General features: G+C 40.5%; 1 protein-coding gene across 3 annotated transcripts; it reads left to right on the forward strand.

Annotated features, from left to right (window-relative positions):
• The first annotated feature begins 693 nt into the window (after positions 1–693).
• Positions 694–16,229, forward strand: WEE1 (WEE1 G2 checkpoint kinase). Of its 3 annotated transcripts, none has more exons than XR_006414256.1 (12): positions 694–1,450; positions 5,933–6,141; positions 6,954–7,020; positions 7,116–7,288; positions 7,754–7,875; positions 9,818–9,964; positions 10,320–10,415; positions 10,501–10,586; positions 10,796–10,966; positions 11,071–11,216; positions 13,468–13,567; positions 14,969–15,083. XR_006414256.1 is itself a non-coding variant. In XM_044425563.1 (12 exons), exons 2-12 carry the CDS (start codon positions 4,946–4,948, stop codon positions 15,117–15,119), a joined length of 1,464 nt encoding a protein of 487 aa, XP_044281498.1. In that variant the 5' UTR covers positions 1,315–1,450; positions 4,738–4,945; the 3' UTR covers positions 15,120–16,229. The 3 variants fall into 3 exon arrangements, 2 of the variants coding, with proteins under 2 accessions (XP_044281497.1, XP_044281498.1); XM_044425563.1 differs by lacking the exon at positions 13,468–13,567 and adding an exon at positions 4,738–5,041 and having other exon boundaries at positions 1,315–1,450; positions 14,969–16,229; XM_044425562.1 differs by lacking the exon at positions 13,468–13,567 and having other exon boundaries at positions 14,969–16,229.
• The last annotated feature ends 1,284 nt before the right edge of the window (positions 16,230–17,513 follow it).

A 17,513-nucleotide genomic window follows, 5' to 3' on the forward strand; every position in this document is an offset into this window, starting at 1 on the left:
CATTAGGACAATCCGATTTAGGCCGAGGCGTGGTGTCCGGTTGCATCCTACGTAAAGAGGGTTGCAGAACAATCGTATTCTTTTGGGTGCGACTGGCGACTTGAGAGCGGCGGGGTCGGGCTCACTGAGCAAAACGGCAGGTTATTCGGAGCGTCCCGTTGTCTGCCAGAAACGAAGTATAGGAAAACACGAGAGGAGCCGCTGCGGGGGACTGACTGGCTGCCTGTTGCCACAGCGGGAGCGCTGAAAGGACAGGCCAGTTTTGGCCGACTGCAGGAGAGGGGAATTCCAGCGGAGTCACGTTCTGCACCACCCGGTAGCTCCAAGGCTCTCTTTATCGTTCCACATTCACTCATCGGAGAATAAATAGCAAAGCTTCCTGCTTACTACCCTTTTCCTTCTATTTGGACACTCGTGCTACCCCATGTGCGCCTAAAGGCCCAACCAAACACGAATCTCCCCTCGGCCCCGTCCCGCCCCACTGGGCATCACGCAAACCAAGCTACCCGCCCCACCCCCTTTTCATCTCCGAATTCGCGCCAAATGGCCGTCTGATGTCATCACGTACGACCCCGCCCTCTGCCTATCATGTTTTCAAACGGAAGGGGCGTGAGGGATTGGTTGGTGTGATTGTCACGTGATTAACGGTCGCGGGAAAGCCGCGGAGTCTGAACCAGGGAGTGTGCGGTGTGACTGCGGGGAGGAGTGAAGCGAGTCGGAGTTTTGCGTGCAGGGAAGAAGCCCATCGCTCGAGCTGTGTGAATCCGCGTGCGCGTGTGTTTGGCCGCAGGGGGGCGGAATCGTGCCTGTCATCGTCCTTTCTGGACGAGGGAAGCTCGGGACGGATCACATTTTGCCAGGCTCTGCCATGAGTTTCCTGAGCCGGCAGCAGCAGCCTCCCGTCTCGGGAGCGCGGCGCTTAACAGCCCGTCGGGCGGCGGCCCCGATCCGGCAGAAATTGCTCTTCTCAGGCGGCGGGAGTGACTGTGAAGACGAGGAAGAAGAGGAAGAAGATGGCTACGAGGAGGAGGAGGAGGAAGGAGGCGGCAGTGGGAACAGCACCGGCGAGGATTCGGCCTTCCAAGAGGCCGACTCGCCCCTCTCGGTCAGTCGCACCCCAGCTCGGCGGGAGCCGCCTCCGCGGACACCCGAGGAGGTGGCCATGGAGTTAGCACCGTCAGCCCTCCTGGGCGAAGAGGGAGACTCTTGGGAGGAGGAAGGCTTCGGTTCCTCGTCTCCCGTGAAATCGCCTGGCGCTTACTTCATGGCCGGTTCGCCACCACTGAAGGGCTCCCGCCGTTACTGCGAACAGTCGTCGCCTCCCCGCCCGGATGCGACTCGGTACCGGGACCATCAGGAGCCCGGGTCACCGCTGCCCGAGTATCCTGGCACGCCGCCGCACAAGACTTTCCGCAAGCTGCGCCTCTTCGATACTCCGCACACGCCTAAGGTGAGAGGAGGAAACGGCTGGTGAACAGAGGACAATAGGGAGGCGGGCAGGCATCTGGCGACGGCGCCGCCGCCGCCGGGGTTTCAAAATGGGTGGGTGGTTAGGAAACGACCATTCTACTGGTTTTATTAGAACAGTGGAAGGGTTCTCGAAGTTATGGTGGCTAGTCTCTCGTAAGCCCCGAGCCTGCTGTTGGCCTATCTCTTCCGAACACGTGGGCGATCGGAGAATTTCAGGGGGGTTCCCAGGGCGGGCCACTGAGCCTGCCACCGTAAAAAACTGTTTGTGGAGGCCGCTTGTGCCCCGAATGGCGTGACCTGGCGGAGGCGGCAGCCCGTTGTTTGGTCAACATAAAAAAACTGCTCGCTCGTTCAGGGAAAAGAATGGAATGGAGCGAGGGCGATTCGACTAGCGGCGCTTCAGGGAATAGGCGGCACGCCCCTTATGCCTTTGTCAGTTTTTCTGAGCAGGCAATTTCAGAGGGAAGATGGATCCATGGGGGGGTGGCTTGTGCTCGTTTAAAATGAAGGGCAGCGGTTGGAACATGCTTTTCTGCAGGTATCCTGCAAAATACCAGGAGGCGAGAGGTTAGCCAATTTTTGTTGGACAGGCGAAGGACACTTTTGTAAGCTAATGATGATGATGAAGATCATACTTATGATCTCACTCTGCTTCAGTATCTGGTGAAGAAGGGAACTGTCAGCACATGGACGTATTATTCATTTTATTGTATTTTTAATCCGCTTAATAACTAATACTGTCAGGGAGGATTACTGATAGTGTTGGAAGGCCTTTTGTCTTGCTGATCTGTTGCATTGTAAATTAATAGCAGCATTAGAAAATACGGACTAATACTGCTAAGAAATGGCTTCTGTTTAAAACCATATGGAAAAACCTTTTAAACTGACATCACATTCCACTTCATGTATCAGTGCCAAGGCTATGAATGAAATTTTCCAGTTCAAGCCCTCCATCATCATGCTCATTACATAACAAATTAGTTTGCCTGTTAAAAAAAAAAGTTGGCATCATTGATAAGTCCTGCCCACATATTGTCCGTTAAGATTATGTAACTGAACTACAAATTGTAACTAAAATAGTATTTACTAGATTGCAAAGTGCACAGCCAATCTCCTACCATTTCTTGCTCTAGAATAGGAAAATTAGCCTAGACCATTATAACCCTAAGCCTGACTTTCCATTTTGCCTAGTGAAGTTGCATTGTTTATATTCAGGAGATCAGTTATAGGAGCACTCCTATATATATTATTTAACCAAACTGTTGTTCCAACAGTTTAGGTTCTAACTTTAGCGAATAGTAGGAAGGAGCTAAACTTAAATTAGAAAAGCTTCAAGTAGCCTTTTAAACAAAGTAGCTGCTTTAAAACTTAAACGATTTTCATTGATGTTGCTGTATATGTAAAAACTTTGGAGAATTTTAAAGTATTATATAAATTGAGCTGGAAAATGTTTCAGACAAGCTAATAACTACTTATTTTGAGGATTTACATATACATTAATTTGGCTTAATGTTTAGATATTATTCTATTAATACTTAAGGTGGCTTAACATAATGTACAGTGTTTCCTAATTAATATCTGTTTCTCTGATGTAATAGATTAAACCTAAACCAACAAGACTACTGTTCAAATCCTTGGTCAGTCATGAAGAAAAACAATTGTGTTATTGTGAAAATTAAGTGAACTAACTTCCTGCTTATATCCAGTGTTTAGGTCCATCAAAATGAATGGTACTCAAGCCAAACCTGAATAAAAACCTGTGTTTTCTATTGTTCTATCAGTTCTTAGTGAACTTGTAGCCTTCACCAACCTGGTGGCCTTCAGAAGCATTTGGACCACAACTTCCAGAATTCCTATCCAGCAGGGCCATTAACTGAGAATTCTGGTTGTTGCAGTCCAAATTTGCCTGAAGGGCACAAGGTTGGGGAAGGCTGTAGACTATATGGAGAAACTGTATATAGATGATGTGATTGAGCTTTTTGGTGGATGGAATGCTAATGGAATAAGTAATTAAATTACACTGGATGCTATTACCTAATATTTTGCTCCATAAACTTGCAAGATTTATTTAATTTCTATACCACCCAAAGCTCTCTGGCCAGTTTACACAGTCCATTAAGATGGATATAAGATTTTTCTACCCATGAGAAGACTATAGTAATAGTTGCCTTAATCTGGATTATTAAGAGTTGTATTATTACATTGCACTCTATGAGTCTGCCTTTGGAGATTCTTGGAAAAATTTATTTAAATAGCAAGGATGCTGTTTGGTAGTCAGCATCCACTGGGTTCCAGTTGAAGTCCAGGCCCAATTCAAGGTGCTGGTTTTGACCTATGAAGCCCTAAATGGCTTGGGACCAGGATACCTGAATGAATGTCTCCTTCCTTGTATGCCCTCATGCCCCTTAAGATCTGTGGCAGAAGCCCTGCTCCTGGAACCCTCTCTAAGAGAAGTAAAAAGGTCATCAACTCTGAGTAGGGTCTTCTCTGCCATGGCACCCAGACTCTGGAATTCTCAGGTTGGCCTGGCGCCGAGCTTATACTCCTTTTTATTTAAACTGTATTTTAAAATCAACAACTTCTTAACGTTTAGTTGCTTTTGTTTTGTGATTTACTGTTTTGTTTTATATATTCTGTTTCAATTTATTTATAAGAAATTGTTGTTTTAATTGTTCTTTTAAACATTGTAAGCTGCCCTGAGTTTTTTTATAATAGGACGGCATATAAAATATAAAAGCTTTTAATAAATAATAATAATAGTCATCCATAGGAGCATATTACACTCCTCTTAAAACAGCTCTACTGGTTGCCTGTTTATTTCTGGGTGCATGGCTCTGGTCTAGGTTGCCTGAGGTGCTATCTCTTCTGGATTAGTTTGGCTTATGCTATGCTAGGGAGGGTCATCTTCGTATTCTGGTGTAATGGCTAAGGTAGGGCTGGTTTAGCAGTAGGAGAGAGCCTTTTCTGTGACCACACCTAGGTTTTCAACAGTCTTAGATGGTCTGTTTGAACACTTTTGTCCTTTTTACCACCTAAGACTTTATTTTGCCTGGAATTTCACCAAATAGATTCTATGAATGTCTTCTGTTTTTCTTAGATTGGTTTTACCTATTGTACCTGGGCCTGCCTGTCTGATAACTTTTGTATTTCTTTAGTTTTTATTTTGTAAGCCATGTCAGCTTCGTTGAAGTTCTGTAAGTGCAACAGAAGAGTCAATCTCAAAAGACCAAATTTGATGTTTTTGTCTCCAATTATTTTGAATCTAAGGATCAACCTGGATGTTCTTATTTTATAAGCTTGTTACCACTGGATGGGTAATTGAAGGTCCACTTCTATTAACCTGAGCCCACTGCAGAACTGAAATCATCAGAGTGTGCTGTGTAATTTCCTGGCTGCAGATATAAATCGTAGTAGAGTTTGAAGGGGCCGGAAGACCATCAGGGTGCAGGACACCAAGTTAAACCATCCCTTTCAGATGGCTGTTCAGTTGCATCTTGCCCCATATGGGACAGGTTGGAGGGCCTTGCACAGTGGAGGGTTTGCTCATGATTGCCCAACAGTTTTTCAAAAGGTATATTCCCAAAATATAATTTATTTCAATTTTGCTTTTTTGTCACAGTTGTACAATTGTGAATATTTGCTACTTGCAGGTATTTGAAGCATCAACTGTGATCCAGACAGCAGAGGTATCTGCCTCCTAAACAATGCATAGAAGAGGCAATAAATTTTCCCATTTTGGTTTTTTCAGAAGGTGCTGTCAATAAAAACAAAAGTGTGAAAAGGGTTTTATGGGAAGGATTTAAACTGTCCTTGTAGCAGGATTCCCAAATTACTATCCCCTCACCCCCAGTTCCCACCAGGTGCAAATTTTACTCTTTAGCTGAAGCCTCTAGGTGCTTAGGAAAGTCCAAGTATACATTTTATCCTCCTTTACTGAAGGGAAAAGGATCTAGCTGTCATTCTGGATTCCTTTTGAGTGATTTTGGAGTGGACATATGCTTTTCTTTGTATAAAAATCCTGCGGTACTGATGAGTTGACTTTTACAGCTGACATTGGCTTGGGTGTCACCCCCCCAAAAAAAAACACCCACAGAAGATGACTTTCTTGTCCCCTAGCCTCTCATGTGGGTTAGTGGATCCTTTTGAATGTGAAAAGCTATAGCATGGGATGCTGAAAGAAAAAGGTTTTCACTGAAAATCACCCTTGGCCCTGTGTTTTGTGTAACTCAAGAAGCCTGCAAGTATGTAAATGTAGCGCCTTTTTGTTGTTTAAACCTGTTTGTTTTGTAGATTGCACTGATCAATGTCAATTCTGGTATATTAACTACAAAGGAACAACATAAAAGGAACCAGTGTATTTCATAGTGATGTATTAGTGTTGTATCTGGGAAGATGTGTTGAATGTTGGTGATTCACATGTTAAATCATCATGTTTTTCACACAAATTGCCCCTCTTTTTCAGAGTCTACTTTGCCGAGCTCAAGGAATGGGCTCTAGTTCAGCTAAGCTTCGAGGTGGTACTCTCTTTATGAATGTTGGAAAACTAGTAAAACAGGAATCTGACGTGGGGCAAGCACCTCATGTGAACATTAATCCCTTTACTCCAGACTCTCTCTTCCTTCAGTCTTCAGTCGGACAGTGTCGCAGGAGGAAAAGAACACACTGGAATGAGTAAGTGTGTGAACTGATTCTTGATAAGCTATTTAAGAAATAGCTTCTAATATTAATAAACTGGTGTAATTGTATAAATGAAGAAATTGTATTAACTACATCAGTCTTCAGGATGAATAAGTGGAGTGATACTTAAGTGATAATTAGTGATGCTTAATGGAAGTGGTCACAGCAGCAGTATAACACTTCTAATATATACTAGCGAGAACAGTAGCATGAACAGTCTTTGAATCAAACTAGACATTTGCCTGCTTTGGGCAATAATTTCAGACTTCATAAATAAACTAGAGAATGTCACATTATGTCAATGCAGCATAACCACTTTTAGTACTTTTTGCACTCTTCCTACCCACTCACCTTACCTGTGTCTTACCTCTTCTTTAGAATATGTGTTTGGATGGGTGAAAGAAGATACTTGGGAGATGCAGTAATAGCTGCTACAGTTCAGGTCATTACAGTGTGCCAGTCAGCCTGCTACTAGTGCAGTAGGGAGGTAGCAAATCCTAAAGGAAGCCTGGAAACTAGAAAAAACACTCGGGTTAGAACATGTCAGTGAGCACTGGGGACATGCCCTGTTCCAGAAATGAGCATTTCCACTTGTTCCAAGGCTTGCTTTAAGAATTGAAAGCTCCCCATGCTACAAGCAGTGGGTTCTGTGGGTGCACAGATGATGTAGGATACTGCCTTTTGTCTTTGTTATAGATTGTGAAGCTGATTAGGATTCTTGGGAAATTGCTGTATCTTGATTTGTCATATCAAGGAAAGTAAAGGTTTTTTAGAATTCTATTTTTTATGATTCTGTTTTTCTTCAGTTCCTGTGGTGAGGACATGGACGCAAGTGATGGAGAACTTGAAGATGAAACCATCAGACCTGCCAAGGTAAAATAAATACCCATATATTACTGAATACATTTTAGTTCTCTTGAGATCAGTGGTATTCACTTACTTTAACATCACTTGACTCTTAATTTTAGCGGATCAGTATAACAGAAAGTAATATGAAATCACGATATGCAACAGAATTTCATGAGCTGGAGAAGATTGGATCTGGAGAATTTGGTTCAGTATTCAAATGTGTGAAGAGACTTGATGGTTGCATCTATGCAATAAAACGATCTAAGAAACCTTTGGCTGGCTCAATTGATGAGTAAGTATTAGTGAAAGTTTGAATTCCAACTATTCTGGGTTCTTTTGTTTTGCTTCTATGTGCATATGATATTTTTAAAAATAAGCTGTCAAGGATATACTTGCAGCTAGAATGCTGCAATATTTATACTTGGAAAACAGTCATCTAACAATATATTAATTTCTGAATTACAAAAATTAGAATTTGCCCTAGGATATTTGATATATCTAGATCAACTGCAGATAGATCTGAGTGCTTTCTGTGTTTTGGTAGACGATATCACATGATTACATTGTGTACAATGGTTGCATGATCTTATCTAAAGGAGCTTTAAAGGAAAACAAAAATGAGCACCTAAGTCCTCATTTGTATCTATTGTAATTTAAAAAAACTATTCCTTTAATACTATATAACATCAGTGCTATGCTTACCTCCATACCTCAATTGAAACTTTATTGAAATGTTATCTTTGTTTCAATATCGCAGGCAAAATGCCCTTAGAGAAGTCTATGCTCATGCAGTTTTGGGGCAGCATTCACATGTAGTCAGATACTTCTCTGCTTGGGCAGAAGATGACCATATGCTTATACAGAATGAGTATTGTAATGGTAAGTTAAGCTTTTAATGAATCTGTCCTGATACTAGGTATTAAGGAAAAGTAAGTGTAGATGGATATTAAGTAGTTGTTTGTCTAGAAATGTATATTCCATATATTTTGAAGCCACGATGGGGAAGCATTCCTTTATCTGATTTTTTTTTTCCTGGGAAAAAATGGATATTTGGAGGGAAAATGAAAAATATGCAGCACTGATTTTTAGTGCTTTTTTACAGAACTGATGTCGCTTGGTTGCTTTAAGAATATAAAATATAAGTTCTAGGTAATATTAAAATAAACTGAATACAGTAAATAGTTGTCTTAACAAACTATACTTTTAAATTTAATAAACCAAACATGATAATTTTATGAGCAAAAACAAGTTCTACCTGATACTTTTTAGGTTCAGTTTTATTCTGACAAGAAGAAATCTTAGTAAGTCTTCCCTGAAACTTCTGAATCTTCCAGGATTCAGAAGATGCAGGAAGAGCAGGAGACAGGGGAAGACTGAAATATAGCATCTGTTTCTATTTGTGAGGATGTTCAAGGAACTTTCTAAATCTGTGGTGTGGAAGTTTGGGAAATTGTTCTGAAGGGAAAGCTATTGAGTACTTATATGGTTGCCCATCTCTCGTCTAAATGTTGAAGCCAGATATGAAAATGGATTTTTTTAATAATGGTAGTGTTGGATACCAAATTTCTTCAATACACATTTGAGGGGCACCACCGCAACCTTTCATATAGAGCCAGTTTTGTCCCCAGAGGTTTCATTCATAGGCAGCAGTTACGGCCTGAAAGGAAAAGCTGCCTCATCCCATCCCTGCTTTTGTGTATCTTCTAGCTCCATCTGTTGATCCATTGCAAGTTCATCTGGGAGAAAGGGCTATGCATGAAAAATCAGGTTCCACCTTCTTTCCTGGTGCCATTTATTTTTCACAGGAGTACTCTAAAATTTGGAGGGTTTATGTCTTTTTCCTCCTCCCCTTTTTACTGCTAGGTCTTGTCTTCTGCTATAAGGATTACAGTGAAGATTTTGTCAGGCAAATTTCATTCCAGCCTGACCAGGTGGACAAGACAGGCTTTGGAGTAATATAAATAAAGGGTGGGGCTAGTTCTTAAAATGGTTTACCTTGGCAAATTCAAAAAACCACACTATTTATCATTGTTTTATGGAGGTCTTTAGTGCTTTTTAAAAATACTTGAAGCATGTCCTGTATGGGTGTATACCATACATGGTAGGGTAATAATACATGGTTAGGCCAGGAGATTAATATTCTGTTATAGCTGAGGAAGCTAAGAAAAATGGCATTTCTGAGATGACCTACAAATTCATGGCAGTGATTTGAACTTGTATTTCTTAGTTCATAGCACATTGTCCTACAGTGCAATCCTATGCATACATATTTAGAAGAAAGACCACTGAATTATATGAGGCTTACTCCTGGTTATCTGCCTTTTTGAGAGTTCAGTCCATTGTGAATGTTCCCAATACCTTTCATTGTCTGTATTTTTAACAAGTATTTCAGAAGTATAAACCTTCCATAGTACTATTAGTTCTTTTTGAGGGACATAAATCTCACACAGTAGCTAAGACATTGAGTTCCAATTTAGGAAGTTCCAACTTGGAATCTTAACCGTGCCATTAATCCACTAGATAGCCTTAGGAAATCAGCACTCTCTCTCAGCCTTACTTTCACATCAGCAATATGGAAAATAAAAAATATCAATCTACCTTATAGGATTATTGATTACTGCTAGATAATTTTATTCTATATTTATTTTTATAGTCAATAGTTTAAAAATGTTTAAAATAAATAATGCACGTGTAGTATTTTGAGCACTTAAACACCATGTAAATGTGAACTATTTTCAATTGTTAACAAACAGCAGACAGCATGCTAACTGAAGGACAAATTTTTACTTTTTAAGATAACATGATTTAATTTGGTTTGTAGGTGGTAGTTTAGCTGATGCCATAAGTGAAAACTATAGAAATATGCGCTACTTCAGTGAACCAGAATTGAAAGATCTGCTTCTGCAAGTTGCTCATGGTTTAAAGTATATCCATTCAATGTCATTGGTACACATGGATATAAAGCCTAGTAAGTATTCACAGATCTGGTCTTTTCTATATTGGAAGTGTTAACCATTTTGGGACATAACTTCATACGTTGTAGCACAATAAGCAGTGAACCACACCTTAGTAACTGAAATGTTTAGTTTGAGAACAGAATAGAGGGAAAGAGGCATACAGCTGGCCAACTGCTGTTGAGATTGTTTGGGGCATTTTTGTGGGATTATTCTTGCTTGTTCACTGTGTAAAAATCTGGCTTCTTTCCAAGAAGGTGCTAATATTTATGTTACTTAACGGGTGGTACAAATTGTACAAACTCTGAAGAAAGGTTGCATTTTAAAATGTAATATTTTTATTACAGTTTTATTTTTATTTCTTGGTAGGTAATATCTTTATATCTAGGACCTCAATTCCACCAACTATATCTGAAGAAGGTGATGATGATGAATGGTCATCTAGCAGAGTTATATTTAAAATAGGTAAGGGGGTATGGAATTTTATCTATGCAGTCTTTCGGTTTGTTTTTGAGAAAATAAATATTTCCCTTTTACTGCTTTAATGTAGGTGATCTTGGCCATGTTACCAGAATATCCAGTCCACAAGTAGAGGAAGGAGATAGTCGTTTCCTTGCTAATGAAGTTTTGCAAGAAGTAAGTAATGCTTTGTTAAATGAAGCTAAATTATTATTCACTTGGATGTGGATCCTAAGTTTTTTGGATCTTAACTTCCCTACATAGAAGGAAGTTGCATTTATGGATATTTCCCCACACATGGATGGAGCAAAAACCTGGGCTCACCAGGATGGATGTCTAATCTAGTGATATTCTGCGCTAAGAACTAAACTTTCTTTCTTTTTCAGAACTATAATTACTTGCCAAAAGCAGATATTTTTGCTCTTGCGCTAACCGTGGTGTGTGCTGCTGGTGCTGAACCACTGCCAGCCAATGGGGATCAGTGGCATGAAATTCGACAAGGGAAACTGCCTAGAATTCCACAAATACTTTCTCAGGAGTTATTAGACTTACTAAAGGTAAGACTTTTGATAAATGCCTGTGGCAATGTGCTGCAGCTTTGTTTCTTTCCTCCAGTATGGGCATGAGAAGGCTGGTCAGCCATAATTTTAATCTCTTCCAGGTAATGATAAACCCAGATCCAGAGAAAAGGCCCTCAGCAGTGGCTCTGGTCAAGCATTCTGCACTGTTATCTACTGCCAGAAAGAGTGCTGAGCAGCTAAGAATAGAACTGAATGCTGAAAAGTTCAAAAACTCTTTGTTGCAAAAGTAAGTCAAATATGTACTGTGCTAACTTTGGTTTCAAAATACTAAGAAATTATGTTAAATGCTATTTCTATAAGTACTTCCTGACAGTTTAGGACCCCTAATGTATGGAATGGGCTTCCTTGGGAGGTGGTTGAAGCCCCATCGGTGTGTTTAAGGATGGGCTGGACATGCACATGATAGGCATGTCATGAGTGGAACTGACTGGAGCCAGGGATCAGACTAGATGGCCCAGGAGGCCCCTTCTGACTCACTCTGTTTCTATGTTACAAAATTTATTGCATCTTTTATTTAAATAAAAACTATTGATGACTGAAACCTCAGGCTTAACTGCAAATAGTTAATTGTACAATAGCCTGGAAGGTTTTACATTTTTTCCTGAAGTACAAGTTATATTCCATTCACTGTAGATAGAGCCAACATTTTGATAATCTGCTTTACTTCATTTGCCCTAAGTGTTGCTTTTCTAAAGTGTAAATCAAGATGCCAGCACAGTACAGCACGGTGTGGATATGTATGGATTTCTGTTTGGTTTGCCCTTGGAAAAACCACATGCATGTAATTCTGTGGAGTTCTGCCATGGAGAAATTCTTGTGCCCCCATTGAGGGGACAGTTGCTCCCTCTTTCAGTGAGGGAGGCATGCAAATCCCACCTTTGCATTGGACCATGAAAAGATGTGCAGTAGACATGTGAGTCATTTCCCCTAAGGCTTCCAACTGGGAAAGATTTTTGATTTTGAGGGTGCCACCAGTCAACAGCATGTGTTCATACAGTTGAAGTACCAACTGTTTACAATTGAGTCTGAAGCAACTTTGCAAACATGATAATGTGAAGAGCATGTCCTTTCTGTGACAAGAAGGTACCTCTGAAGAGTAAAAGGATCCCTCCTTATCTGTAGTCACTTAGCAAAGTAGCAAAGAGCTTGCAAATTTAAAAGGAAGTAGTTCCAGTGCTGGAAGCAGTATGCCTTTGAAGATAAGCTGTTGGGGAACACAAGTGGGGGGATGCTGTTGCAATTATGCCTTGCTTGTAGGCTTTCTTTAGGCATCTGGTTGGTTACTGTGGCAACAGAATGCCAGGCCCTTTGGCCTGATCCAGCACTGCTCTCACGTTTAAGTGTCCCACAGTGTGATTTTTCATTCACCCTTAAAACATTTGCAAGTGATTTACTTTCATGGAGGAAAGGTGATGAATTCCTGTTTGATAAGAATCATCCACTGAGGCCAACACTTTCTGTAAAAGGAACAAACTTTTTAAAACTGTGTAGTGTGATAAAACAGACTAATCCTGCATTGGTTCACGGAACTCTGAGGCATGACAAGCTCTCCAGTAAACCCTCATTGGGTAGGAGTGTCAGTCCAAGACTACAAGTATTAAAAAAAAAAACACTTGCTGCAACAAGTTGCTAACAATTAATGGCCAGAAAATATTGTGAACTTGGATATTTTAGTCTTCTAAGAGCACCATGTTAAAGATATGGCAGATGCTGAAAAACTCCTGGTGGATGGATCATCAACTCTATGAATTGTACAACATTCCATCCCTCAATCTGGAGTGATAAGGTCCTGCTATGTTGGGAAGTACTAATATTCCAGGTAGATGCCCAGGAGCATCACAGTGAATGGCAATGGAGCAGACTGCATAATACCTTTCTGAATCAGTGAGTTCACCTCTCACAGAAAGATTGGGTGGAATAAACTCAACCCACAGATAAACCTATATTGAATTTTGTATGCCCCCAAGAAATCAGGTTGAAAGCCGAGGAGTCTCAAGGGATTCATTTCCAAAACAGAATGAACCAAGCTGGTCAGTTTCTAAAGAAGTGAAGCAGGGTGGGGTGAACAGTATGTCAAGCACATCATATAGAGAAGTTAGCACTGTTCCTGCACCAAGTCTGCTGTTACTTTGACGCGGAAGTCTGGAACTGGTGCTTGCATTTTTGGAAAGAGTCCCAGTGATTCTGTGAGCTTCCTGTCAAAAACATGAGCCAGGTCCCTCTTATCAGATAGATGGTCAAAGAACAAAGTGGCCACCTCCCAAAGGAAATACTGGAATCAGGACATGAATGCCTGATAGTTCACAACTTACATGGCCTGATATGCATTAGAATAAAAGTATGTACCATGGAGTACAGCTTGTGTCCTACACTGCTACCAAAGATGTGTGAATTTTCTCTGTGGCTTTATTCTGTGCCACCTTCTCAAACATCAAGATTGGAACAGAAAGGTGTAGCTGTCTTCCTCTCTCTGACAGAGGTTCTTCAAATGCTTGGCAATAGAAGGAACAAGAAAATTGCTTTTCTGGTAGAGTGACCTACAGTCAAGTAACAGTCAAGCAGCCTGTAACAGAGCAGGTAGGATTTGTGTGATCATGGGATGGAGATGTCTGACTGATCCTTGATTGGAGCTTATAGATGTTAGGCCAAGACAATTAGACCTGTTTGATGTATGCTTGAGTGTCATCTAAATGGAAGGGACAGCCCTGATCACCCAGCAGCTGTCCCAGTGAAGATACAGAAGAGCTGGAAGAAGAGGAAGATACTGAGTCAGATTCAGCATAGACAGAATTTGAAAAGCACAGCAAGGAGACCTTTCAACTTGGGTACCAATGTCATATCTACAATGACAGAGGCCCAAGAAGTGACCACCTGGAGGTACAGATAGACACATCTGGCACTTACACATATTTGCTGGTGCTAGATAAGATTGAGAATTTGGAACTTTTGAAAGGCCATGTAATCAATACAGAAACCAATGTTATTTTTCATCTTTTTGTAAATAAGGCATTTATCCTTAGGCTTCTTGGGCCTTCCGGTCAAGGGATTTCCCTGGTATTGAAGCCAGTGGTGGCTCTCTTGCATCCTGTGAAGAAATACCAACAGGAGTGAATGTGTCTGTAGGCGGACTTGGATTTTGTAGTACTGAGGCAGAAGTTGTCAAGAACCACTGCAGTGGACAGACCTCTTGTATATACTGCTATAGGCATCAAGATTGACAAAGCCATTCCTTAAGCAAGGGGAGCAACTGTAGGTATCAGTCCAAGTGCAGAAAGACTAGTCTGGCAGACTTGTTTTGAACATGTGAATCAATGGCTTCAAATCTGTTCTCAAAGCATCAAGGCAAACAACACACAATGACCCCAATTATGTGTCGGGGCACTGTGGGTTTTTCACACAACTAATGCACCATGGCTTATTGCAAGGGCAAATTGATGTGGCATGCAAACATGCCCACTGCTTCCCAAAGATGCTGCTCTCCATCTCTGTTCTTGAAAATGCCCATCACTGCAATTAGGTGTTTTCAAAATCCTCCAATGACACAACTTAGAGACTTCTAGAAGCCTGATTTCGGGGGAGTAACAGTATTGGGGAGGGTAGAATTAGCCTTCCCAGCTCTTAAAATGCCTCCCCTTTTCAATGAGATTAATTGCATTGTACTGATAGGAGCAGGGGAAATCTCTAGTTTGCAAATCTCTAGAGAGTAAACATAAAAAAAATTCAGGTAGGTAGAAAATCTGTCTTGGATCAGCTGCTGCTTGGAAGTAAATCACTTCTATGAAGGAGTGCAGACTGGTAGAGAAATTAGCAGGCTCTAAGAGGCTTTCTCATAGGCAGTTTTCAGCACAAGGACTAGAGGTTTCCCCCATCCTCCTTATGTAGAATTGTAGCCTTAATCTCTTTGGAATGATTCTGGATGTAACTCATTTTAGCAATGTTATTTGGAGGGGAAATAACCCATTTTCCCCTTACTTCCAGGGAACTGAAGAAAGCGCAAATGGCAAAGGCAGCTGCTGAAGAACGAGCACAGATTACAGATCGAATGACAACTAGGTCTACAGCACAGAACAGAACAACTCGTCTAACTGGAAAGAAAATGAACCGTTCAGTTAGCCTTACAATATACTGACTTGACTATTGCATAAAACTGGCAGAGGAGGAGGATGGACTAAATTAAAAGCAGAAGAGAAGATTGGATGTCTAATGTTCTGTTTAATCACTGTCAATGGATTTTATAAAGAAGACTTTTAAATTTTTAATTTTACCAATTGCAGTTTAAATAACTGTATATTTCTCTATTCTCAAAAGAATCTAGGATACTAACCTTAAAGCCTTTCAGTTACTCTGTATTGTGCCATTCAGAGTTAACCACTAGGTGTGCTGCTTTTTAGTTGTAATGCTTTGTAATGAAAGGTGATTACCTAGTATTTTAAAGGGCTTTGTTTATAAACTGCTCTATTTGGAATAGAGGGAGGAAATGCCATGGGGAGTGGCCAGCAGGCCAAACCTTACCTGATGTCAGGTAAACTATTGTGAATTTTACCCATGTATTCAACTGGGAGCACTTTGTTAGGCATTGCTTAGACCACAGGGATAAGCCTGTGGAAACATGCCATGTGAGACTGCTGCTATTTTTAGTTTATCCTTGCTGTAAAACTGTAGCATTAAAACAATCATTGTGTTAGTGGGCGTTGTTTAAAAAAAATTATGTGAAAAATACCAAGCTGCCTACATGAAAGCAGCTTCTTTCTCTGAAGTTAGTGTACTGTGTACAGTGTCAATGCATGAATTTTATATATGAGTTACATTATTAGTGTAAATGGGTTTTTTGTTTTTGTAATTCTTTCTAATAAAAGTTCTCCAAAAGTTAATTCTTCCCCCTTTCCCACATTTTCCTCTGTTAATATTTGAATGTGCCCGTTTGCATATTTTAGTATATAAAATGTGTACATAACTGTATTTTTCAAAATGAATGTATATAGCTGTTCTGATAGTGTACAATATTGAAAGCTGTAGCTTGAGATGCCAAAATATCCAATTCAAGTGTATTTCAACCGTAGTTGGGAGATTAATATAATAGGCCTTAATCTGTTCTGATAATGCCAAAATAGTTGCTATTATGCACTGTTTTGGCTTAGGCCAATATTTCTCATTTGAATGTTACACTCTGTTTTTAATTAGTATTGAATGGGAATATTAAAGTGACATTTTGAAATAAATACTGTTCCGTTTTTGTCAACTTTGAAAATCTCAGTAGCTCAATTGTAAATACTTTTTAAAGTGCAAAGTGGGATGTTGTACCATGGCTTTTGTGATATTCTTCTTGCCCAGTAAATACCCCCTTTATCCCTTCACCTTGGACAACCAGCTTAGGTGGTTCTTTCTGTACCAGAGGGAGGAGGTGTCTGATCATAGATTTCTAGCTCTGAGCTTGGAGTTCTGTTTCCAAGTCAGTACTCTCTTTCGAGCGTCAGAGCTGGGAGTCTGCCTTCTAGAAGCTTAGGAGCCCAGAGGATTGTTCCTTTAGATAAAACATTTTTATAAAATATTTTGTAGAGATGATTCATCCAAATCCTGATCATCTAGTCAACATGTCTATTGAGGAAGCTCCTACTGTTTGAAAGAGTGCTGCCTTTGATGCAGGGACATTTAATTTCAAGAGTGGATAACAGCTAACACAACTCTAGATGTTCTGGATTACAATTCCATCATTTGTCTACCATAGGCCATGATAAGGGATGATGGGATTTGTAGGTCCCAGTATTTGGAAAACCACAAGTTGCCCACTCTGATTTAATGCACTTCAGTCTTTATTACAAACACCAGCTAATGCAGTTAAGAACATTTGATTGGCAAACTTATGCAACTTAACCATTAAGTTAGAAAAGGAGGTATGCAAGATTTTGGTAAAAAATGACAGGCATTCCTCATTAACAGAAGTGATAAGTAGCTATGCTGCAAATCTTTCTGAAGCTCACAAGACATGACAGGAAAAACAACTGGGTTATGGAGGCAAAAGAAAAAAGCCTATAACAAGGAACTACAATGTAGCAACATATTCATCATCTTAGAAAGTTGTTTCTGAGGAAGGAGAGGTAATAGTCAAACCTTAGGAAAAGCTTCCAGTTTGGAACTTTGATTTAGTTCTGTACTGTTCATCTACAAGTATATTTCCTGTTTTGAGAATCGATTGTGGTCACTGTGCATCACATACAAGGGCTCTTGGCTTGGGTGGAACCTCAATTCAGGAAACCACCATGCCTGAGAAATTTTTGGCCCTTTTACCATTAGGGGGTTGCATAGTCCCTACATTCCATTTTGGCCATTATGGGTTGTCTTTTTTCATCAGAGAAAGTACTCTTCCAGCTGAGAATATTTTTAATTGATTTCTTTCTGTAGCCATTTATTTCAGTTCTCCTTAACTGCTTTTTTGCCCCTGAGGCATATAGCCTTGAAGCCATCTTTTTGCAAGTGTAGCAGTAAACTTCCACTTGAGACGGCCATTTTGTAGACCCCATATTGT

The sequence above is a fragment of the Varanus komodoensis genome, unplaced genomic scaffold (assembly GCF_004798865.1).
Source record: "Varanus komodoensis strain SLA01 unplaced genomic scaffold, ASM479886v1 scaffold16, whole genome shotgun sequence".
NCBI lineage: Eukaryota > Metazoa > Chordata > Lepidosauria > Squamata > Varanidae > Varanus > Varanus komodoensis.

Bases quoted from the DNA above. Each gene is read 5' to 3' on its own strand.
- WEE1 (XM_044425562.1), top strand. From the start codon at position 869: ATGAGTTTCCTGAGCCGGCAGCAGCAGCCTCCCGTCTCGGGAGCGCGG. The intron at 6,142-6,953 runs GTAAGTGTGTGA...GTTTTTCTTCAG, and splicing joins AAAAGAACACACTGGAATGA to TTCCTGTGGTGAGGACATGG. The intron at 7,289-7,753 runs GTAAGTATTAGT...TCAATATCGCAG, and splicing joins TTGGCTGGCTCAATTGATGA to GCAAAATGCCCTTAGAGAAG.